Consider the following 22,607-nt stretch of genomic DNA (forward strand, 5'->3'; position numbering starts at 1 on the left):
AACGTTACCAGCAACTTATATATTGCACATTTTCTATCAAGAGACAACAGCGCATTGGCCGCCCGATGTCATGTTCCTGCCTGGGCAGCCATATGCTTCCTACCCATCTTGCGCGCGGGCAACACGGAAAGCGAGCCTGAACTTGCCCTTTGGGAAACCTGAACCTGAACCTGGACTTGGCTAACTTAGAACTGGATCTGAACCCTGCAGCCCCGCCAAATTCAATTACCACCCCTTGGGCATCCCTCACTTGTTACTTAGGACTCTCCCAGTTGCCAAGCCCGCCTACCACCAATGCTCTCCTTCTCCTTCTCCTGCTCCTGCTTCTCCTCCTCCTCCTTCTCTCCACCATCACCACAACCCGCCGCCGTCACCCACTACCGTGACGCTGCAACCCCTTTGCCGCATATCTGGGCACTCAGCAAGCCTCTCTTCCCGTCTGCCCGCCCGCCACTGTCCCACGCTCTGCCCTAGGAACCGCCGCTGCCCCAGGAGGAGAAGCGCGGCCCCCCCTTTCGCCGACGGCCGCGGCCCCGGCCTGGAATATAGGCCGTCGCTCCCTCGCAGATGAGAGCGCCCGCACCCCGTCGTTGCTTGCGTCCGACTCGAGCCACCAGGAGCTGCTCGTCGGCAATGGCCAACGGCTGTCGTCGTCACTGCTGATTACGCCGACCATACCCCTCGACGCCATGGTCCCGGATCCTGCACACAATTCCGACCCCCGCGTTCCTGCGTCTGCCTCAGCCTCGGCCCTGGCCGCCGCCGCCGTCTCCCACTCCCATTTCCATGCACAGCTCAACCGCGCCGGCGTCATGACCTCGTCCGACAACCTACCCCCGTCTTCCCACGAGGGCTCCGTCGCGGCCTCCATGTCCACCACCGACACCTCGCCCAAGCCGCGCGGCGCCGCCCCTAAACCCCTCATCATCCGCAACGGCCGCACCTACATCCACCCCGAGCAGCTGTCGTACCCGCTGCCCGTCGACCTCGCCGAGCTGCACCGCCAGTCGCTCCGCACCCTCCTCCTGTTCCAGCTCTTCGGCGGTCCCATCATCTCCACCGCCTTCTCCGCCAAGCCTCCGCAGCGCATCCTCGAGGTCGGCTGCGGCTCCGGCTTCTGGAGCATGATGTGCCACCGCTACTTTGCCCAGCACGGCCATGGCCAGATCTCCTTCACCGGCATGGACATCGTGCCCCTGTGCGGCACCGGCCCCGATCCCAACTCCAAGCCCGACAAGGACATGAACTGGCGCTTCATACAGCACGACATGCGCCGTACTCCATGGCCCCTCCAGGACGGCGAGTTCGACCTCGTCATGGTCAAGGACATGTCCTGCACTGCTCCGGGCCAGTACCATCAAGTTTTCATGGACGAGTATCTGCGCGTTCTCAAGCCGGGCGGCGTCCTCGAGATGTGGGAGACGGACATGAGCATACGCATGCTGCGACCGCACGTGCCGGCGTCCTCCTCGGCCCTCCCCACCGAAGACACCGAGTCGGACAGCGAAAACGACACCGAGGATGATGCGTCGAGGTTGGGTGCCTACGTCGTCACCGCCAACACGCCGCTGTCGGCTCCTCTAAACCCATTCCTTGTCGAGTACAACGGCTGGCTAAGCAAGGCTCTCGATAAGCGCTTCCTCTCGGCCGTACCGTGTACCTTGATCGGCCCCATGCTCCTTCAGGAAGACGGTCTCGTCGAGGTGCGGTCCAAACGCCTGGCGGTACCCTTGTCCGAGGTGCGTTGGGAACGCGAGGGCGTAGGTGGTGTGGTGACCAAGGACGGCAAGAGCTACATCGACAGTATGAAGGGCAAGGGCAAGGCCGGGGACTCCAAAACCGCAAAGGGGGGCAAGGCCCTGAGCTTGGCACAGGCGGCCATTAGGAGGACGGCACTTGAGACGAGCGTCGGTCTGATACAGGCTCTGGAGCCCATGTTGAGGGAAACCAGTGGCAAAAGTCAAGACGAATGGGACGGCTGGACGGGCAAGATGATGAATGATCTGCTCAAGGAGGGCGGCACAAGCTGGGGAGAGTGTCTGGAGATCGGCGCTTGGAGCGCCAAGAAGAAGAAGTAACTGAGCGTGGCCATCGGTCTTGGATACCTGGTCTACGTAGTGATTTGTGCTACTTCTTTCAACACCAGCCTCTTCTGTGGGTCCTGGCTTCAGGCAGGACGGGCTATATCAGCACATTACATCGGCGTTCTAGCAGCGCCAGCTCCGGCTCCTTCGTCCGCCCCGGCACGACCGAGATCTGTCTGCTTGCTGCCGCCGCCACGCTGTCTATTTAGCGGGCTGCTGATGAGATCCTCCATTATGCCAGTGAGCTGAGGTTCCGAACTTGTCACCACCCGTAGCCGCTTCTCAGCTCGCATCATACCTTTTCCGCAGAGCACGGTACCGTTTGAGATAATATCTGCATGGACGGATTAGTCTTCTAGATTTTTCAAGAGCCCCAGTGGCAGGCCGATTGGGGGTTGCGCTGAAGGGGTATAGAAAGTTGGACCCTATTCTGAAGATATGGATATAAGAAGGGTACATAGCTGTCCTCGTTTTGGCGTATGCTTGGACGGGCTCCATCTATACTGATGTGAAGACAGTTTGACGCATCCATGTGGTGGTCGATGTATATAAGGACGGGGCGATATCAGTGCAGTGGCACGGGATATGGACTCAACATAATATATTTTGGGAAAGGTTGGCTGAGAGAAACTGGGTAGGTGGATGGGTGGGCATATGCCGTTCACAAGGCACGGTGTTATAGATCATCGGGACCGCTTCATATTACCCAGTCTTACAATGGAACTTACAATGCTTCGATCTCTGGATGGGCGTGTAAATCGTCAGTCATGTTGCTCAAGCGATGAAGAAATGCCAAAGCCAATCTCAGCCTTGCGGTGTCGGATAGACAGGAAGCACCCCGTCACAGCGGGGCACGAGAGATGCCAAATACCTTTGCGGACGAAATCAGCCCTGGCGATGCCTTTGCGAATCTCCTCGTCGTCGCGCACCTGGGCATTTGCCATGAAGGCCTTGTGCAGCCGTGGGCGGAAGTAGTCGAAGCCCAGAGGGTACTCCTTGCCGAGGTGCAGGAGTTCTAGCACATGTTATTCAAGCTGCCAATTGCCAATGCGCGCAAGAGTCCCACGGTCTGCGGTTGAACAAACCTTTGTAGATGGCTATGACTTGTCTCCTGAGGGTTGGGTTCGGCGCCGACATCCTTGAATGGGATCGCTCTCGTCTCTTGGGGTAGGGTCGAGAATGACGACGGCGGCTCTTGATGACATCTAACTTGACTAATTTCACCGTCGGGGAGCCGCTAAAGGCCAATTGCAAGGCTGTCCAATGGGAGTATATGTAGAGCTGCTTGAGAATTGCGGTGCGAGAGCCGGTGACTGAGTGGGCGGTGCGTTGTATACGGGCAGTGGGTGGAGCTCCAAGACCTCGGCAGCCGGTGACGCCATGGTTGTATTTACCTGGGTGTTGGTCGTCCGGCTGTATCTCAGTCCCAAGGCCTACAGATTAGGTAAGCCCGCCCGCTACACGCCGGATCATCGTCGCCATTCCGGCTTGAGAATCACGGTCGTATAGTAACCATTCTACCTTGCTCAACTTGTAAGACTTATATCTCGCTGAAGTCAGCTCAATCTTGGTCTTCTGGAGAGACTTCGTGGCACAATGGCCTGCCGCGCCCGCCTGAAGCCACGTGGTGCGGCGTTCCCCTGGCCGGTCACGGCCCTGCCGCGCCCCGGCGCAACTCCGTCGTACCTCGGACCTCACAGCTGCTTTCATCGGCGCAGGCTGGCAACGTCTTCTGCCGCCCCCGAGGCGCCTCCCGCCAGGTGGCATGCCGACTTGAAAACGAGGCTAGGGAAATGCATCATCTTCGGATGCACTCCGCCGCAGGTGCAACGAGCCGCGGGCGTGCTGCGTGCCGTGGCCCAAGAATGGCGCACCTTGACTGCGGGTAGTGAGGGTTTCCTTACCGGCGGTCTAAGAGGTCTGGAAGACCAGGCCGTTGTCTGGGGTGAAATGGATAGTTTCGTAAGTTGCGGCTTTCTTCTCACTTCTAAACAACTCATCCGGCCGCCCCGACCGAGACACTCGCCTGGGATTCCATGCCGAACAGGAAGAGGATATGTACTAACATGCCGGCGTAGCAACACGTCAACAATGCGACCTATATCCGGTATGCGGAGTCAGCTCGTGTGAACTGGATCACACATTTCGCCTCTGTTGACCCGTCTCACGGATCCGAATGGAGGAAACTCATGACGCCTCGCGCCACGGGCCTCATCCTGAAGAGCATCAAGGCCGATTACAAATTTGTAGGTTCTGTAACAACATGAAAAGGAAAGGTCAGCACTGAGACAAGGGAAATCCCCTCACAGCCGCTAGTATACCCAGATCGCGTATCCGTATACCACAAGCTACGCTCCCTGCCGTCTGCTTCTGATACGTCGCTTGTTCTTGACTGTATAATACTTTCACACAAGCACCGGCGCATTGCCGCCCGCACGGAGGAAGACATTGTGATTTACGACTACAAGGCGGCTAGCAAGACGACGATGCCGCCTTTTGTACTGGGGGTGTTCCAGGACACCTGGCAACGACAGGTAGACGAGATGGCAAGAGCGAGGCAAAGAATTTGGCAGTTGGTTGGGGAGGTCGAGTCGTTAGAAAAAGAAACATGGAACCGCGAGGATGCGGTTGAAGACTTGGGTGCTGCAGCATAGAGATCCGCCCTCATTTACTTTGACCATAGAGATATTGGTTGCAACACGCCGCTGTATAGTGTCGAAACGGATCATCTATAAAGTCAGTGAAACCACCGGAACAATCAAGTGACGATGCTCGTAAATTGCTCTAATCGTGGTAGCGCCATGACCGTTTCGGACAGCCGCATCAAGTCAGTAACCAGATCAGGCTGTCGACGACCCCATAATTAGCAAGCCGAAATGACAATGCGATCGATGTTCTCTGTCGTCAACGTCTTCACAAAAACTTGTGCCACGTGAGTGGTCCATGGTGGATAGAATAGGGGAGCACGGTGGCCCTGAGCTCTCCAGTCACAAATCTCATCTGAGAAGTGATCCATGTCAAGGTCCGATGCCGTAAGGGGGTCAGATCTAGGAAGATGGGCTTGAACTACATGAGGATATATCTCTGGTCCTGGAACATGCCGCTACATTTGGTTGGTGGTTCAAATATTGGTTGTGGACGACTTATCTGTACTGCTCATACACTGCTAGAGACGGGACAGCGAACCATGTACCAGTCGTACACCTTCAGCTGTCATGGGATATCCACACAGAAAGCATGAACTCAACTGGCATCTAAAGCGGTTGCATTTTGGAGGACAGGCTTGTCGCCCAGCTCCATTGGTTTCGACGGAGGTGATATCTGGCTTTCGTCATCATCCATACACTATGAAAAATCACAGTAGCTGATCCTAGTTGAGCTGGTGATATCCGCAACGCTGTGTCAAACAAGACGGATAACCTCATTTGGTTCCACCACAGGTGACTGCAGATGTCTCTGGGTTCATCAGCACGTTACATTAGACGAGACACTTGCCTATATACGACCACCGCGCTGAGCTCACACCCCACAAGCCGAGCGCCAGTTCAGATGGCTTCATGGCCATCTCGTATTGTGGATGTATGATATACCAAACTATGTTTAAAGTCACTGAGTCTAGAAACAAAGCTGACCTTGTCTGCACGAAGTAAGTCAAGTTCTCCGTTTCATCGCAGACTTTATAGAACTACGTTCAACTTGAATCGTGTTCTACTAACATTAGGCCTTGCAACCCGAAACCTTCCAGGCCATGCCACTACCGAGGACTCTCGACGGCTTAGTGTTTGCTGTCTTAAGCATGTTATATGTGTTATATGCACGGGTCCGCAGCAATTACAAGTTTGATTCAACTCCAAGTCGTATATACTTGCACGATCATTCCGTAGCCGTGGCCTTGAATTTTGTGTACAAGGTCCAAGAGACTAGTTGAGGAACTTGTAATCGGAGTGCGTACAAGACATCGTTTGGTCTATACCGTGGTCAGTTTATTTTAATTTCTAGGAGCTCTTCAAAAGTGTCTCTCAGGCGAAACAAATTGACGGAAAAGTCGTGGCTCCTATTGTTACACAACGCAAGGTTTATAACCATGACATTGAGGCGAAGTGGAAAGGACAAACTGGGTGAGACACATAATAAGCAGAGTCCAATTCCAGCGAATCAGAGATCGGCATGTCAATGAACAGCATAGCATGGCTGGCCACTCGGGTCTACGCGAGTTGGGGCAGCCAACCTACAAGCAGTACAAAGCAGCCTCTCAGTTCGGCGGCTTCAAATGCAACCCACCCCCCTTCGTCGTACTGTGCATTCACCCCTGAGCGGCGGTGTTCAAATGCCGATAGGGCAACAAGCTGGCCTTACCCCATGATACCTAGCGCTCGGCAAGAAGTTGGTGTGGAGGGCGCAAATAGGTAACAATCGGTTGACGCGCTGCGTGGGGTATCACTTCCACACCTGCTCCGAATTGGCTGGCAATTGTGCGACCTGGACAAACCATACAAAGCCCTGGTTCGACTTGCATTGCATGCTTGGCGAGAATTTCCAAAGGCGAAGGAGCGGTCAGATAAGGGCCTTCACTGGTATACAAACGCAAACGTCAGATAATGTTCCAATAGTAGCAGGGAAGATTTGATGGAGGGAAGCCTTGCCGTTTGCCAATCCCGGCACTGATCAGTACTGACCTGAAATGACACAGGTGCCGTTGGATCAGAACCATGATTGCAATACGAGTCCTTATAGTAGCATCGTCTTGCTATACTGTATGATGGCACCCCTGTATCACAGGACTTGCATGCGCAGAGCAAGACACTATGTCGGGCCTGGGATACCCATGGCATGCGCCATGCTCAGTGTATCATGCCGGGTTCTAGTCCACCCATGGTAAAATGACAAAAGCTGCCGACAGGTTGTATGGGAATACCCCGCAGTCGAGGAACTACGAGAGAAATGTATTGCGAGAGGATAGGTTCAGGATTATCACGGTACATATTGCCTCGTGTTATTCCACCTGGCAGGTATCGCGTGATACCGTTGTCCTGCTGCATATAGAGCCGGCACGATTTCAACATATGCTTGGGCCCTCGTCCAATCCTGCTGCATACTGGACGTTCATTACCTGATCAAGGCCTTCGGAGCAACACAACTGATAAGTGGTATACAACAGATGGGCATATCTTGACAACTGACTTACACAATTGGCAATGCTGACAGGCTCTGTCAAGTCAGTCCACCATGGGATTGCTCTTTTAGCAGGGATCGACAATGCAGAGTTAAATTTGCTGCTTACTGAGTGGCCGCCAGTGGGCTCGCATGACTTGAATTGGGCTCCGCTGCGCTCCACAGACGATGCTCCTCTTGAGTGGTGCAGCCAGTGAGAAGCCGCACCCGGGTCGGGAAACTGGGAAATGCCGGCTGCATAGGGATCTCTAGCGGATAACCTTGTCTGGTCTGGTCGTCAATCGTGCCGACGATCTGATGATTGCACGGAGGGGATAAGGTGCCCCGCGTTGGCATTCTCGCTATGTGTGCTTGGCCGCTGAGCGCCTGCTCGTGCCAGGCGGCGGCAGGGCCGAAAGGCCGGATCAGATATTGGATTACGATGGCCGACACCGTTCGCGGGATGTCAGGGAACAAACGGTGTCATAATTATGGGTAGCAGAGCGCAGCATCACGACGACCTCAGTGCTCTGTACCTGCTCAAGCATATACGTACCTGTAGGTAGTACAGTTCTGACAGCATAGCATGTGCAAATGTTAGGCTGCCACAGCGGCGCTACTGCAAGAGCAAGCTCTGCAACACATGTACGGTGGCGGGCGTTTATCTGGGGTCGGGGGGACAGCCTGACATGGGAAGCAAGGAAAAAGTGCCTGGCGGCCGGCGCGATGTCGAAACAAGCTCAGCGGCCGGTGGTGGCACATCTTTATTCGACGGCAAGCTCGTGGACGCGGCAAGGGAGCCTCTCTCTGTGCTCGACATTCGTTTTCATGTCCTCTCGAAACTGCATGTAATGATGATGGATTGCATACCTAAGTTACCTGGCGGGGAGATCACGGTTGGCAGGCAAAACATTTGACACTGGCGTGCACCAATGGGCAACGAGGAAAGTAAGATACTAGTGCTGTGTAGTTACGTGAAGAAATCCATGCAAGTGGAGTGAACTACTGGAAACCAGAAGGAAGGAAGAAAAAATAGAAAGAAAAAAAAATATCAAGGCAGAACCAAAGCCGCCGGTAGTTGTGCTAGTCGGCTCTCGCCCTGCCATGTACTAATTATCAATGCAGTGGCTACCGAAGTAACTCGTACTCGGGGTGCAACTAACAGTACTCGCTCGGCCTCGCTGCTCGCCTTGCTCGTGGAAACGACGTGAGTCAGTCAGTTGGCCGCTCGGGCCGTGGCCAATATTGACAGACGATCCTCGAATCTTCAATGCTATGTACTAGGCCATGCTCTGCATCCATGCCACCAATTAACAGTGAGTTATGTACTGTACGGCATCCACCAACCGCACTGGACGGGAGAATTCCGTCTGACCAGAATAGTGCACGCTTGCTGTCATGCTGCGTAGGATCTACCAGGTCGGCGCAGTCCTAGGCGGCATGTTGTGTCGTGCTTACTTACATCCGTCTATCCCAGTCAAGGCATCTGCCAACAATACTGGGCTGCCTGTCTGGTGTCTTTCAGTGGAGCCTGGAGCAAGGTGAGATGATGATGCCTTCACCGGCTTTCAGAGGTGTCGCAAGCCCTATGCAGGTTCGGTGGTCAGAGCAGAGACACAGGTTCCAGGTGTATCGGCAACCAATTGATATTCGGGAGGAGTGTGGTGCTTGCTACTATTGTAATGTACTTTTGCGCCATACTGCAAATCCAGCTAACGTGGGTACCTAGGTACATTTGCCTAAAGGTATGGATGCCGCGGTAGTCTTTTGGGGCCACAAGCGCCTTTGGTACGATTTACAAAGGTCGGGAATATAGCAGTATGTGCCTCTACATATGTCTGCAATTGACCTCCATGGTCGCAAACAGGCCTGCGTCTAGGAGAGGAGCAAGAAGAAGAAAAGAAAAGAAAAAATTCAGACGGATACTGATCTGTACCGAGTGTATAGAAGGCCCTATTAATGTACCTAAATGTCTTGGCAGACTGGAAACAAGCACCAGAGGCGGGCACAGATTGACAGAGGGCGACCAGTAGCCCAATACCACAGGGGGCCAGGGCCCTCCGCAGACGCCGGTAGACGCTAAGCAGGTCCCTAATAAGGTACCCGGCGCCTTCGCCTGCGGGCCACTGACACCGCCCGCGGCTGCTGTGCCCTCTGGTTACTTGAACCAAGCCTTCCCCAAAGCCACGCTTTCCCACATGCACTAGGCAAAGGTAGAGAATTCCACACTCGATCCGATTCGATTCCCATTTCTTCCACATCCACCCCCCCCCGACGACGTCCGGACAACAGGACCATCACCACACGTCCCAACACGACCGCCCCCGTCCCATCGAAACGCCCAGGAGCCCTCGTGCTGCCTTCACCGCATCCCACCCGCAAACAATCACGACGGTGGAAGCGAGACCCGGGCCCTCCCCCCTCCTGACTGTCTCTCATGACGCCCCTCAACCTCCCGGAATAATCACCGTGCTGTTCCGGGAAGGACACGAGACCACAGGCCCCAACCCGACGACAGCGATAGCGAGAGCGAGAGGGAAGAGGGAAGAGGCAACGGCCCCGATCCGACCCCGACTGCTGGACTTGCATTCGACAGCTGGACTGGCTCGCCTCGGGTCGGAACAGCGCCTCCACGAGTGCTTTCTATGCCTCGCCCCTCGGCATCGGCAAAGCGACAGCAGGGTGCCGCCAACCAGCGCGACACGAGACACGAAGCCGGCTCCGTCGGCCCCGGGAGGCGCATCTCCAAGCAGAAGAGCCAGGGCCAGCTACCCCCGTCCGTCGACGCGTCCGCCGCTCGAACGCCCGACGCCGGCCTGCCTACTGTCGCGAACAACGCCAGCCCGGCTGCCAACCATGGCTCCTCGACCCCCGTGCCCCCCGTCCCCGCCACGCCGCCGCGCCAGCTCAACGGCTACTCCAAGCAGCCCGCCGACATGGCCTCGGACTCTCCCCGGCGGCCCTCTGTAGGCACCTACTCTGAGTCTGACGAGTCCGAGTCCTTCGCTGCCACCGCCGGCCTGGGCTCGCCCGAGGAGTCCCATCGCCGCATCGATGTCAATGCCACCAAGAACTCCAACGTCCACCGCGACCCCGGCCCCTTGGATTTTGCCCTGACTGTTCTGCGCTCGTGCCCCTTGCAGGACACTATTGCCATCCTCATCATCCTGATGCAGATCCCCCCCATTGCCCTGTCGGGCATCTACATGCTGTTCACCCTCTTGACCTTTGTGACCACCAACAACGGTCTGACCCTGAGCGACGTCTTCGAGTGGAATCTCGGTGCCCCCTCTGTGGCCACCGTCGTCTGCGTCGATGGTATCGTGCTGCTGATCTGGCTGTTCCTATGGGGCCCCATACAACATGTCATACTGGATCTGGCTCAGATGGTCATTGCTCTAGGCCTGGGCGGCGGCTCGAGCTCGAGAGATGGAGGCTCCATGAAGAATAGCCTGATCTGCCTCAGCATGATCCTGCTCTCCCACGTCCTGCGTCACACCAAGATGAAGTACTCGCCCGTAGGCTACCTGCTCGGGTCCAGCCGCTTCATGACCCCCGATCTAGACGACCCGCTCGAGTCGCTCGAGTCCATACGGGGATATGACAAGGTCAGATCGGGCTGGGTGAATTGGGTCCGTAGCGTGCTGGCAATTCACATTCTCACGCAGGGCTTGGTCAAGTACATACGAGACTGGTATCTACGGAGGGAGCGGCGTGATAATCTCGCCCAGACGGTAGATCCAGAGGCCGGCAAGCCTTATGCCGGTGATCTGTCTACCGACGGCGGCTTTTCGACCCCCGATAGCGACGCAGCCTCCCTCCAACCCCAGGCCGCGTGTAATACGAAAAAGAAGAGAAAACAGAGTGCCCAGATTCGAAACCGGCAGCCCCTATGGGCTGCCATAGCCAGCACCAAGATTGTTGTGGTCAAGGAGTACGAACTGACCCACAGCACTGTTGATTCCGCTGGATCCAATGCCACCGATATCCACAACCTGGGGAACGCCCCTTTCAACACCGAGCCCGAGCAGATCTGGGTCTCCTATGTCGGTTGCGATGAGGTTTGTTTCAATACCAGTCACTTCCCGCACCACGTGCCCTCGCACGACGCTCAGGAGAACGAGTCATCGTCGGCCAAGGACCACCTTAGCAAGCCCTTCTACGTGCGTGTCAACAATGCCGTTTGGCAACCGACGCGCATTACTGCTGTACGCGACCCCAGCCGGGAGGGCCCCCAAGCCGTCACGTGGAGCGGAGATATCTACGGCTTGACCCCTCTGTCCAACTACGAGTGCGAATTCGTTAGCACTGCCACCCACGAGGTCCTATATTCCACAAGTGTCAGGACCACGCGGGCCAAGACTGCAGACATTGATGCCGCTACTGCTAAGCCCAATGGCCAAAATTCTCTGCGACCGGACTCCCCGACGACAACTCTCAAGACGTCCATTGCTGCATCTGAGGTCAAGCTGGCTGAGGAGAAGTCGCGCCAGAAGGCTCTCCGGAAGGAATGGCACCGCAAAGCAAATGCCCTCAAGAAGGAGAATGAGAAGCTCTCGGCCGCTGTCCAGTCGGCTGGCGCTGGTGATGATAAGCTGCGCCAGAAGGTGCAACAGAATTCAACCCAGCAGAAGCAGGCCGAACAGGCTATGGCGAGTTTGGAAACCGAGTTGAAGGAGTTTGAAGCCATCCCAGAGTCTCTGCGGTCAGCATGGAAGACCAAGCAGTCCGAGTACAGCAGCGAGAAATGCAAATACGACCAGGCCCTGTCAGAGTTCAAAAGCTTTAAGGCCACCGTCGACGGCCAGGTCAAGTCACTGATGGATGAGAAAGCCAGTCTAGAAGCCAAACGCAACAAGATCAGCAGCCGTATTGCCAAGGTCGATGGGGAGCATGCCCGCATTGCTGATGCCAACGCCCGTGGACTTGATGAGGCCGAGCGACGCCGCCAGGACCGCGCAACCTTTGAGGCTGGTGCCGCCAGTGCCGAGCGCGCCTTGTTAACCACCATCAACGAACTCGAGGCCCAGTATATGCAGCGAGATGAGGTCATGTCGGCGATGAAGGCCCAGCTCGATGCTTTCCACAGTCAGCAGCAGTCTGCCTTCTACAACGGTTCTTACGACTACGCCGATCCCGCCGTGATGGGTCACCTGGCACCCGCCTCGGGCACCACTGGTGCCGGCTCGACAAACCCTGCGCCATATGACGCTGCTGCTGCGTGGAGCAATAGTGCCTACAACGCCTCGCTCTGGGGTCCATCCCCCTTGGCACCTGGTTTTGTACCTCAGTCCTCCGTGTTCTCGCAGAACCCATCTGCCGCCAAGAGGGGCCGGTCCTCATCGATGCTGAGCGACGTGTCCGGCTTCACCCAGTCCAGCGCCAACGACGACGAGTTCTCTTCCATCGTGAAGCCTGCTTCGGCCCGCCTGATCGGCTCTGGCCCGTTCCGCCCTCCTCCTGGGTTTGGATTCCCGCCTTACCAGGGAGATGCGGACGCCATAAGCGATGAGAGCTCAAGTGCAAGCGGGAGCCCAAGCGGTAGTGCAGGCAGCACGGGTAGTGATAGCGTCAGAGATCCGATGAGTCCGCCGCCCAGTTGATTGGGTCGTCTTGGGTCGTCTTTGTTGTGTCCAGAGCCTAGGCAGTAGCCTCTATCCCCAGCGTGTCCGGCTAGGTAGTTTCAATCTTGACGAAAAGTTTTGTTCTCTCTTCATATTTCTGAAAATGCCCAGTATGCTATGTATGCCCTTGGTGACTTCAGCTGGTGACAAACGCTGTTTTTTCTGCGAACCATGTCGATTTCGTCTGGATGTGGCTGAGAATGGACTGAACCCTCTGATGTGAACCCATCACTCCCATTCCGTACTTGGGAGCCTAGCACGACCGGCCATTCAAACTTTATTGCTGGAATGCATGACCAACTGACCGATTGGCAAGTCTATTGCAGGCTTCTGTTGGATGAAGAAGCCAGTGTCTACAGAAGTACAATCCTCCTTGAAACCTTGGTCCTTTTACTTGTTGATGTAGGCGCTGGTCAGAAGGACTCGATTTTTGCTGCTGCGTATATCAATGACCTGATACTTGTCGCCCTCACGAGTGGTCACACACCAAATCTGTTGCATGGTTTTTGTGGTAAGCGTACGTCGTTTCCAAATCATATTGTTGGCGTCTGCTATCAATACATAACTTTGTTTAAGGTGTTGTGCCACACCCGAGAAATGACACCAAAGCACCATAGTTGAGCCTATGATTTTCCAGGCAACGCAACCGTCCGTAGCCCGAAGCTGAGAAACACTCATAGGGTCGGTCCTCCGATATCATGTTGCGGCGGCCGGGCGACGCAAACTGAAGATGTATTACTTTGATGCTGTGTACGAAAATATTTTCAATCCACTTGCTGAACGCCTGGGTAAATTTTCTGCACACGAAGTTTCAACTTGAATGCAGCCTCTACAACCGCTCATACGTTTGGTAGCACGTGTGGCACATACTGTGCCTTGACTGGGAGACATGCAAGACTGTAAACCTTTAGGTCCGCACTATAAACGAATTCAATTCCGTCGATGTATCCAACAACCGTTGTCGAGTGGTTTGTGGCTAGGGGAATACTGCAGGGCCTCCGTTAGGAGACCCTACGTAGTTCTCGTATCTCCCGTAACCTTGCACCCAGCCTACTCACTAGGTTGTTCGTAGTGACTATATGTTTGAGCCGGCGAATATTCGGTTTGAAAAAGTGTATTCAACATTTTCAAGCACCCGTATGAATTGTGTAGTTCAAAAGCCTCCAATCCATCGCAATTTTGGTGGTCCAGAGATATGGGAGAGGCTTACATGCCATCTCTTGCCCATACTTCACAGTGAGTCCATGCTTAGCCTAACGACTGAGTCCAAGTTTTTATAATAAATACGAACACAGAGTCAACCATCAAGCTTTTCTGCCTGTAAGAACTTGATTTACCAAGTCACGTCTCAGACTTTTATGTCAAGCGGACAACAGGCTCAGGGATAACTGACTTCCAACAGACGACATGTTGCCGATTCACTCACTCTGCCGCAATGCAAATCTTAGAAGAGCAGACCACCCAGGAGCATTCCACCAAACAAAGGTGCAGCAAGTGGCATCATCCCGATGCCACCGCCATATCCATATCCGTATGGCCTGTTATAAGCAGTACCAGGTCTGCCATAGGCACCATAACCCGTATATAGTTCATCTGGTCTCACGTACCTTGCTCCGCTCGGTACTGGACCCGGAGGTTCGTAGAATATCTCTTGTATGTAAGGGCTAAGCCTTGCAACCCTCCGAACTCGAATTCCCGGATTAAATCCGGGGGGCTCGAGGTATACTGGTACCCCATTGTCGTCTTCTCCCAGGTACTGCGGCTGGCCAGAGTTCAAGGCTGCCTCTAGACCACGACGGAAGATCTGATGTTGGCGATACATGTCTCGTTCCTGCTGCTCTCGTCGCTGACGCTCAGCGGCGCGCTGTTCATGGGTCGTCCCCGTAAGCTTGTCCTTCATCCGGCGACCCAGGCCTCGGCTGCCCCTGGCATGGCTCGACGAGGCCGTCCCGAGCGGCTGCTTTCCCCGGGAGCCGTGGGCATGATCGTCGCCTTCCTCGTCCGTTGTCTCGGCGGATATGTCCTCCTTGCTGGGACAGCGCATGATGCCGCCGAGGTGCTGTCGCTCCTCGGGCGACACGGAGTTCATGTACTCTTCGTCATCGTAAGGGTGGTGCCAGATGGACCGGGGTGGGTCGGCTCTGGTATCCACGAAGAACTGGTGTTTCGACACGGGGTCAAAGGTCCGAACCCAGCCGTCTGGCAGTGGCCGCGACTCATCCTCGATACTCCGGCGAGCCTGGGGCGTAATGCCGTTCCTTTCGCGACGGGCAAACGACGTAGACCCCGTGGCCTGCTCGTAGGAGGGCGGTTCCGCGTTGGACATGCTTGCTAGATACTGACACAGACAAGGAGCCTCTGAGCAAGTATTCAACTATAATACACAAGTGGCACAGAGCAAATAGCTAATGGTATGAAGGGAATTTCCTCGAAGAAAACATTGGTTACATAGGTAGGCAGCTTATTCGCAATGTCGACGTCATGGGGCCAGCCGCGTTTTACAAACCTTGACCCCTCCATCTAGCTGGTCATATTTCGGGACTCTGGCCCTTCAAGGACGGAATAAGATGTACGAGGCAAGACTGAGATGGCCGTTATTTTTTGTCCAGTTTCGTTGAGTTTTGGTGGCCGAACCTCTCCTGGTCATCGCAACCAGGGGCGTCACAAGGCGTGGCAGGTGGTAGACATTGTTGTTCACAGAGGCCAGCCCCCTGCAAATAGCTGCGGGTCTACCTACTTATTAGTTTGACATAAGTAGAAGTCCTCCAACGAATGAGAAGTCTTCGTGGCTCAGTTGGTTAGAGCGTCAGTCTCATACTCTCCGTATGACTTGATCTGAGTTCAGGATATCTGAAGGTCGTGAGTTCGAGCCTCACCGAGGACATTCGTTTTTTGCTACTGCTTACTTCTTCTAAGATAGATCTCTTGCGCTTGCGCCCTCTCACTCGCTCTTTCATTGGTAATGGTGTAGGTTTTGTTGTTGTTGTTCTTCTTCTTCTTCTTCTTTTCTTTTTTTCTCCCCCCCCCTCTTTCAACTTTTATATATATACGTTCTTTGCTTAAGTTGTTAGATCGCCTGATCCTATGCGTACCCTACACCACGCTGATAATGCGGTGTCGTCACATGTAATAGAGTATAGATTAAAGCCGTGATTCTGTCTATTCCCGAACATTGTCATGCTGCACGGGGCTTGTGTCAGGTAGATCCCAGTTGCTATAGAGATATGGTAGAGGTGAGAAAAGTTGCACTGGCCGCTGGAGACATTTCATGAGCTTACAGGCAGAGACTCAATCATGGGGGGAATTGTATGTGAGGTGGCCACTGCAGCGGCCCCACTTCGCACTCTGAATGCCAGGGCCAGAGCCTTCAGGTGCCATGGCCATGGCCCATGGACCCCCGGGCCACAACCAGCTCAAGCGGAGCGGGGAGGGATCGATCCCCATTGGAGGTGTGCATGTACGTACTAGAATCCCCAATTCGGCGGCCACCTGCAACCTGTTCATATCCATAAGCTTAATACGTACCTGGGATATCGTCCACTTCCCAGCCCACCACCACAACCACCGACACAACACCACTACCCCCATCTGACCCGCCAGGAGGAGGTACACCGCCGTCCCAAGACGACGACGACGACGACGACGACGACGACGCCGCCGACGGAAGGGAGCCGCATCCATCACCACCACGACCACCACCAGAAGACGCAGCAGCCCGACGCACCGCCGAACGTACGCACACACAAACAACCCCCAAGATGAACTACGAGGCTCTGAAGGAGCAGTGGAGCGAGGTCGAGGACCGCGATGGAGTCCGCCTGAGCTGGAATGTCTTCCCCAGCTCGCGCATGGAGGCCTCGCGCCTCGTCGTCCCCATTGGAGCTCTGTACACGCCGCTCAAGGAGAAGCCCGACACGCCGCTGCTGCAGTTCGAGCCCGTGGGTTGCAAGCAGCCCTGCCGCGCCATCCTGAACCCCTTCTGGTACGACGCGCCCGCACTCTTTCGCCCGCTCCCTCTCTACTCTCTCCAAGCCCCTCCCTCTCGCTGCCTGCCTTGTGCTGACTCCTGCTTGCCCGCGCAATTAGCCAAGTAGACGTTCGTGCCCGTCTGTGGATATGCCCCTTCTGCCTGTCGCGGAATCCCTTGCCGCCTCACTACAAGGACATCACTGAGAACGCCATCCCGCCCGAGCTGCACCCCTCCAACACCACCATCGAGTACAGACTGTCGCGCCCGGCCCCGAGCCCCCCTATCTTCCTCTATGTCGTCGACACCTGCCAGGAGGAGGACAGTCTTGCCGCCCTCAAGGAGTCCCTCATCATGAGCTTGAGCTTGCTCCCCGAGAACGCCCTCGTTGGCCTCATCACCTACGGCACCATGGCCCAGGTCCACGAGATCGGCTACAACGAGTGCGCCAAGTCGTACGTCTTCCGCGGTAGCAAAGAGTACGGCGCAAAGCAGGTTCAGGAGATGCTCGGCCTCTTGGGCCCCGGTCTCCGGCCAGGCGTGCCCCAGCAGCCCCAGCAGCAGCAGCCCGGCCGCCCCATGATGCCCATGGGTGCCGCCACTAGATTCCTGCTGCCTGTGCAGCAGTGCGAGTTCCAGCTCACCAAGGCGCTGGAGCAGCTGCAGAAGGACCCCTGGCCCGTTGCCAACGACCGCCGAAGCCAGCGCTGCACCGGCGTCGCCCTCAGCGTCGCCGTCGGCCTCCTCGAGACCTCCTTCCAGAACTCGGGCGGCCGTATCATGCTCTTTGCTGGCGGCCCGGCCACCGAGGGCCCCGGTATGGTCGTCGGCCCCGAGCTGAGGGAGCCCATCCGCTCCCACCACGACATTGACCGTGACAACATCAAGTACTACAAGAAGGCACTCAAGTTCTACGACAACTTGGCCAAGAGGACTGCCCACAATGGCCACATCATAGACATCTTCGCCGGATGTCTCGACCAAGTTGGGCTCTTGGAGATGAAGGGCCTGTGCAACTCTACCGGCGGCCACATGATCCTGACGGACAGCTTCACCTCGTCCATGTTCAAGCAATCCTTCATACGCGTCTTCGAGAAGGATGGCGACGGCAACCTGCTTATGGGTTTCAACGCCCTCTTTGAGGTGCTGACGACCAAGGAGCTCAAGGTCACTGGTTTGATCGGACACGCCGTCTCCATGAACAAGAAGTCGACGTCGGTAGGCGAGACGGAATGCGGCATAGGAAACACGTGCGCGTGGAAGATGTGCGGCATCGATCCGACAGCGAGTTACGGCGTCTACTTTGAGATAGCGAGCCAGGGAGGCCCCACGCAGCACCAGCAGGGGCAACAAAAGGGCCTGATGCAGTTCCTCACGTACTACCAACATTCGGACGGGCAGTTCCACCTGCGCGTGACGACGGTGGCAAGGAACCTCAGCGGTCCGGCCGGCGACCCGGCCATCGCTCAGTCGTTCGACCAGGAGGCCGCCGCGGTACTCATGTCGAGGATTGCTGTCTTCAAGGCCGAGGTAGACGACGGGCCAGATGTGCTGCGGTGGGTCGACCGTATGCTCATCCGCCTGTGTTCTCGGTTTGCCGACTACAGGAAGGACGATCCCTCGTCATTCCGGCTGGAGAAGAACTTTACCCTCTACCCGCAATTCATGTTCCATCTGCGCCGCAGTCAGTTCCTGCAAGTCTTCAACAACTCGCCCGACGAAACCGCATTCTACCGCCACGTACTCAACCACGAGGATGTCAGCAACTCGTTGATCATGATCCAGCCCACGCTGGATTCGTACACCTTCGACCAGGACGGCGGCCAGCCCGTGCTGCTCGACTCGACGTCGATCCAGCCCACGCACATCCTGCTACTCGACACCTTCTTCCACATTCTCATCTTCCACGGCGAGACCATTGCCGAGTGGCGGAAGGCTGGCTACCAAGACCAGGAGGGCTACGAGAACTTTGCAGCTCTTCTGGAGCAGCCCAAGGAGGATGCCCGGGACCTTATCGGCGACCGCTTCCCGCTGCCTCGCTTTATTGTCTGCGATGCCGGCGGCTCCCAGGCTCGGTTCTTGTTGTCCAAGCTGAACCCCTCGACCACCCACACCACGGGCGCCTACGGAGGAGTAGGAGCACAGACGGCGCAGACCATCTTCACCGACGATGTGTCGCTCCAGACATTCATGGATCACTTGATGAAGCTGGCCGTGAGCGGAACCAACTAAGGAACCCGTCGTACTTTCAGTCGGCGCAGGGAAGGTGGAAAGGAGAAAGGGGGTCCTTTTAGATTTAAGCGCCGTGTCAAGATACCGCACAACATGTTTTATTCTCTAGAAGCCTCCGATGGCATGCATAATGATACGCAATGATGATGGGCCGCCGCCGCCGCCGCTGCTGCTGCCGCTCATGCTTATACCGCGACCGTTGGCCACATCCTTGACATTCTGCTTGCCATTCCTAGTGCATAGCTCAGTCGTGATTATCAAAACGGGGGAGACCCAGGCGACATGGAAACGCATGCCGCCGATGCCAGTTCCACCTGGACGAGCGATGGTGCGTTATGCTGAGAAAATGTATAAGATGCATAGACAGGGTAGACGTCCTGTAGCCCATATGCTGTTATGAGGTTAATCAGCCTTATAATAGACAAGCAAACCTTCCTCCTGCCCAGGGGGCAACTACGTGCCCTTCCAGTATGCAGAGACTGCTATCAAGTGTGTCTTGTTTCGCTCCGTGGATGTATGCCTTGCCCCATTCCTCCCAACCTGCTTTGACTACCCATTGCGAACCTAGGTGCATGGCCCGGGAAATGAGGAGTAGGTGGTTGAACTTGATTTCAAGCCTTCAGTTACGCATCCGATTAGGTGCGTAACCGTGGCAGCTCAGTCTTATTCAACCTATGCAAAATATGCATGCATGCCAGAGAGTGCGGTTGGACACCGATAAGAACAGATAAGCGCGGGGGCCCACTTTCGCACTCGCACGCCGCAAAAATCGACTCCTCCCATCTAGGGCTCTCAAACCCCACAAACTACCCGAGTTTTGGTCCTGCAACTTTTTCCCCTGCCTGCCCAAGTTCGACTCGGCGCCTTGAGAAATCGTGAGGGCCCAGCTTACATCAATTCACCAACCCGACCGATCGAACGTCAAGACAACCGTCGCCATGCGTGAGTACACCGTCTCGGACTGCTGTCCTCGCTGCCAGTCCCGCCCGGAAACTGACCCCCGTGCGCAGCTCCCAAGTTCGACCCCAATGAGATCAAGGTGATGTACGTACACTGCCCGCGACCACGACCGAATCGCACGATCCCCAGCCCTCCTGCGACCGCGACGGAAAGCACCGCGGCAGCCGCCAGCTCGGCAACCAACCTTCGGTTGTAGCCATGACAAGAGAACCCGAGACTGACAATCGTGCACAGCACCCTCCGCGCCACCGGAGGTGAGGTCGGTGCCTCGTCCGCCCTGGCTCCCAAGATCGGTCCCCTCGGTCTGTCTCCCAAGAAGGTCGGAGAAGATATCGCCAAGGCTACTGGCGACTGGGTATGACATGCCAACAACATCCCCGCCGGCTATACGAAGAATCCGAGACTGATCATTTGTTTTTCCACCGCGTACAGAAGGGTCTCCGTGTCACCGTCAAGCTCACCATCCAGAACCGTCAAGCCGCCGTCTCCGTCGTCCCCACTGCTTCGGCACTGGTCATCAAGGCCCTCAAGGAGCCCCCGCGCGACCGCAAGAAGGAGAAGAACATCAAGCACTCCAAGTCTGTACCTCTGGACGAGATCATCGAGATTGCCCGCACAATGCGATACAAGTCCTTCTCCAAGTCGCTCGAGGGTACCGTGAAGGAGGTTCTGGGTACTGCTTTCAGTGTTGGTTGCCAGGTTGACGGACGAAGCCCCAGGGCCGTCACTGACGACATCTCGAGCGGTGCTATTGAGAGTACGTCCTCCCCAACAATTGCCTGCCTCGACTCGCGAGTCTGTTCCCGGCTGACATGACTTCTAGTTCCCGAGGAGTAAAATAGGTTTATGGACAGCCAACACGATTTCCCTTTCCGCATCTTTCTAGGAGTTCAGGAATGGCTTTACATCAGGCCTTGCCAACCAACAAGAATCAAGAAATAAGCCAAGCCGTGTTGGTCCATTTCCTGCGTGATTCGCTCGTGAGAGCACGTTCAACCCCAGTATTTTGTCTGATGACCAATGACCGTTTCAACCCAACCCCTTGCCTACACTCTGAGATATACCCAACTCCCCCGTGGTCTATCTCTATTTCGTGTCAAGGAAGAGATATTGTCCACTTACTCACCGCGGCCCCCTAGCCTGGCGGCCCATGGGGGCCGAGGTCCATCTTTCAATGGTCTACATTTGCTGCCGAAGGAATCAATGACCAACACCACGGTTCTGCTTATACACAAAATGGCTCGCGCGAACGAGAGCTCTTTCGACAAAAAATCACAAATCTCGCATGCCCGGCTGGGCTGGCAGCGCGGAACTAGAAGAAGCTAACATTACCTCGGGTCTGACGATGATTCGACTTCCGTGGTCGCCGCGTGGCAGGAACCTCCTATTCTCTGAGCCCCTTGGCAGTTGACTTCTGTAGATCTCATCTACCTTGGGCTATATTAGAGACATGCCATATCATGTAGATGCCCATGCCTTGAGATCGTAAAAATAATTGACAAGCTGTTGAAGAATATCACCGCATGTATCCATGTTTGAGGTGCTAACAGGCCACGTTTGTAGTGGTTGCACGTTGATGCCGACGAATCCGGTATCGTTTCAAAGGCCCCCCTTCCCCCTGGTCGACTGTGTAACGGCCAGTGAGGTACACGCAACATACGGCTTGGGGCTGTTGGTCATCATCTTCCTCCTGCGCACATGCAAAAGCACGGCAAAGGCATGAAGGATGTGTTGCCACGGATTGTCACCGGCATGGGTTAACGTAGTGGGGTTTTGACGGTCGACATCAGGTGGGATGTAACACTTGCAAATTAAGACTGTATGCTTCGGGGTTTATCCTTCTGTTTTTACAATGATTCGCAAGTCTTCCGCTTCCACGTCCTGCCTCAGTAGCGGCTGGTGCCCGTGACTGGCCCGTAAAGCGTGCTGTGTAGCGAGGTACTTCGTCACTTCTGATTTTGGTGAGTTGGTTGCCTGCCTGGGGCCCTGCTGAGCTTACGAGTGAGCATGGGGGCAAACGCTTGATGATCCTGGTTGATTGCAATTCTCGAAGTGCAACGTACGTGCAGCTTCCATCGTCTCTGTATGCGGGCGTGGTCGCCCACGTCGTGCCGAGTGTCACACACACCTGGCGTTCCATCCCACCCTGAGGCGGGTTGTCGCGGGAGTACTTCGTACACAGTGTAGACAAAAGCGAGGCAGAACATTTCGTGGAATACGCTCGAGGTCATCGACCCCTCGGCGGGGGCATCTCATGACTGGCAACAGTCCCCATGTCTGGCTATTTGTCTCCAGCTTTTCTCACTTGTTGATCCTTCTTCTTTCTCTGACGGGACCATCTCACCAGTGTCGAGTTGTGCATATGCGGGTCCAGGTCGATCCCATGTCCCACCGGTGGGCGCCAAGCAGCCAGGTTACCCTTCCCTGCCGCCCTCCGCCCAGTCACTGGCTTGGCTGGAGGCTGCCAATGCCACCGCCGCCCGAGCGGCCAGGAATCGGCCCAGAAAGCGTACCTAATCAGCTGGTGACGGCGCCTGGTGTGCTCGAGCGGCGGACTGCCGCCTCGATGCAGATTATCTTACATGCCTG

General features: G+C 55.8%; 7 protein-coding genes across 7 annotated transcripts; 5 read left to right on the forward strand and 2 right to left on the reverse strand.

Moving 5' to 3' along the window:
- Nucleotides 1–689: 689 nt before the first annotated feature.
- On the forward strand, nucleotides 690–2,078 carry JN550_008828 (uncharacterized protein; the record flags this gene model as incomplete). The annotated part of the gene is made up of 1 exon (XM_049320832.1): nucleotides 690–2,078. The coding sequence occupies one exon, from the start codon at nucleotides 690–692 to the stop codon at nucleotides 2,076–2,078; it is 1,389 nt and encodes a 462-aa protein (XP_049169214.1).
- A 767-nt stretch (nucleotides 2,079–2,845) lies between these two features.
- Nucleotides 2,846–3,221, reverse strand: JN550_008829 (uncharacterized protein; the record flags this gene model as incomplete). Its single annotated transcript, XM_049320833.1, has 2 exons — nucleotides 2,846–3,099; nucleotides 3,170–3,221. 2 exons carry the CDS (start codon nucleotides 3,219–3,221, stop codon nucleotides 2,846–2,848), a joined length of 306 nt encoding a protein of 101 aa, XP_049169215.1.
- Nucleotides 3,222–3,680: 459 nt separating this feature from the next.
- On the forward strand, nucleotides 3,681–4,738 carry JN550_008830 (uncharacterized protein; the record flags this gene model as incomplete). Its single annotated transcript, XM_049320834.1, has 3 exons — nucleotides 3,681–4,046; nucleotides 4,163–4,330; nucleotides 4,499–4,738. The coding sequence occupies 3 exons, from the start codon at nucleotides 3,681–3,683 to the stop codon at nucleotides 4,736–4,738; spliced, it is 774 nt and encodes a 257-aa protein (XP_049169216.1).
- A 5,142-nt stretch (nucleotides 4,739–9,880) lies between these two features.
- Nucleotides 9,881–12,838, forward strand: JN550_008831 (uncharacterized protein; the record flags this gene model as incomplete). Its single annotated transcript, XM_049320835.1, has 1 exon — nucleotides 9,881–12,838. The coding sequence occupies one exon, from the start codon at nucleotides 9,881–9,883 to the stop codon at nucleotides 12,836–12,838; it is 2,958 nt and encodes a 985-aa protein (XP_049169217.1).
- A 1,465-nt stretch (nucleotides 12,839–14,303) lies between these two features.
- JN550_008832 (uncharacterized protein) lies at nucleotides 14,304–15,185 on the reverse strand (the record flags this gene model as incomplete). The annotated part of the gene is made up of 1 exon (XM_049320836.1): nucleotides 14,304–15,185. One exon carries the CDS (start codon nucleotides 15,183–15,185, stop codon nucleotides 14,304–14,306), a length of 882 nt encoding a protein of 293 aa, XP_049169218.1.
- Nucleotides 15,186–16,617: 1,432 nt separating this feature from the next.
- JN550_008833 (uncharacterized protein) lies at nucleotides 16,618–19,058 on the forward strand (the record flags this gene model as incomplete). Its single annotated transcript, XM_049320837.1, has 2 exons — nucleotides 16,618–16,841; nucleotides 16,946–19,058. The coding sequence occupies 2 exons, from the start codon at nucleotides 16,618–16,620 to the stop codon at nucleotides 19,056–19,058; spliced, it is 2,337 nt and encodes a 778-aa protein (XP_049169219.1).
- Nucleotides 19,059–19,996: 938 nt separating this feature from the next.
- JN550_008834 (uncharacterized protein) lies at nucleotides 19,997–20,855 on the forward strand (the record flags this gene model as incomplete). The annotated part of the gene is made up of 5 exons (XM_049320838.1): nucleotides 19,997–20,000; nucleotides 20,069–20,102; nucleotides 20,253–20,373; nucleotides 20,451–20,775; nucleotides 20,842–20,855. 5 exons carry the CDS (start codon nucleotides 19,997–19,999, stop codon nucleotides 20,853–20,855), a joined length of 498 nt encoding a protein of 165 aa, XP_049169220.1.
- Nucleotides 20,856–22,607: the final 1,752 nt, after the last annotated feature.

This window comes from Neoarthrinium moseri (assembly GCF_022829205.1).
Source record: "Neoarthrinium moseri strain CBS 164.80 chromosome Unknown scaffold38_Wmoseri_CBS_16480, whole genome shotgun sequence".
In the NCBI taxonomy this organism is placed as follows: Eukaryota; Fungi; Ascomycota; class Sordariomycetes; order Amphisphaeriales; family Apiosporaceae; genus Neoarthrinium; species Neoarthrinium moseri.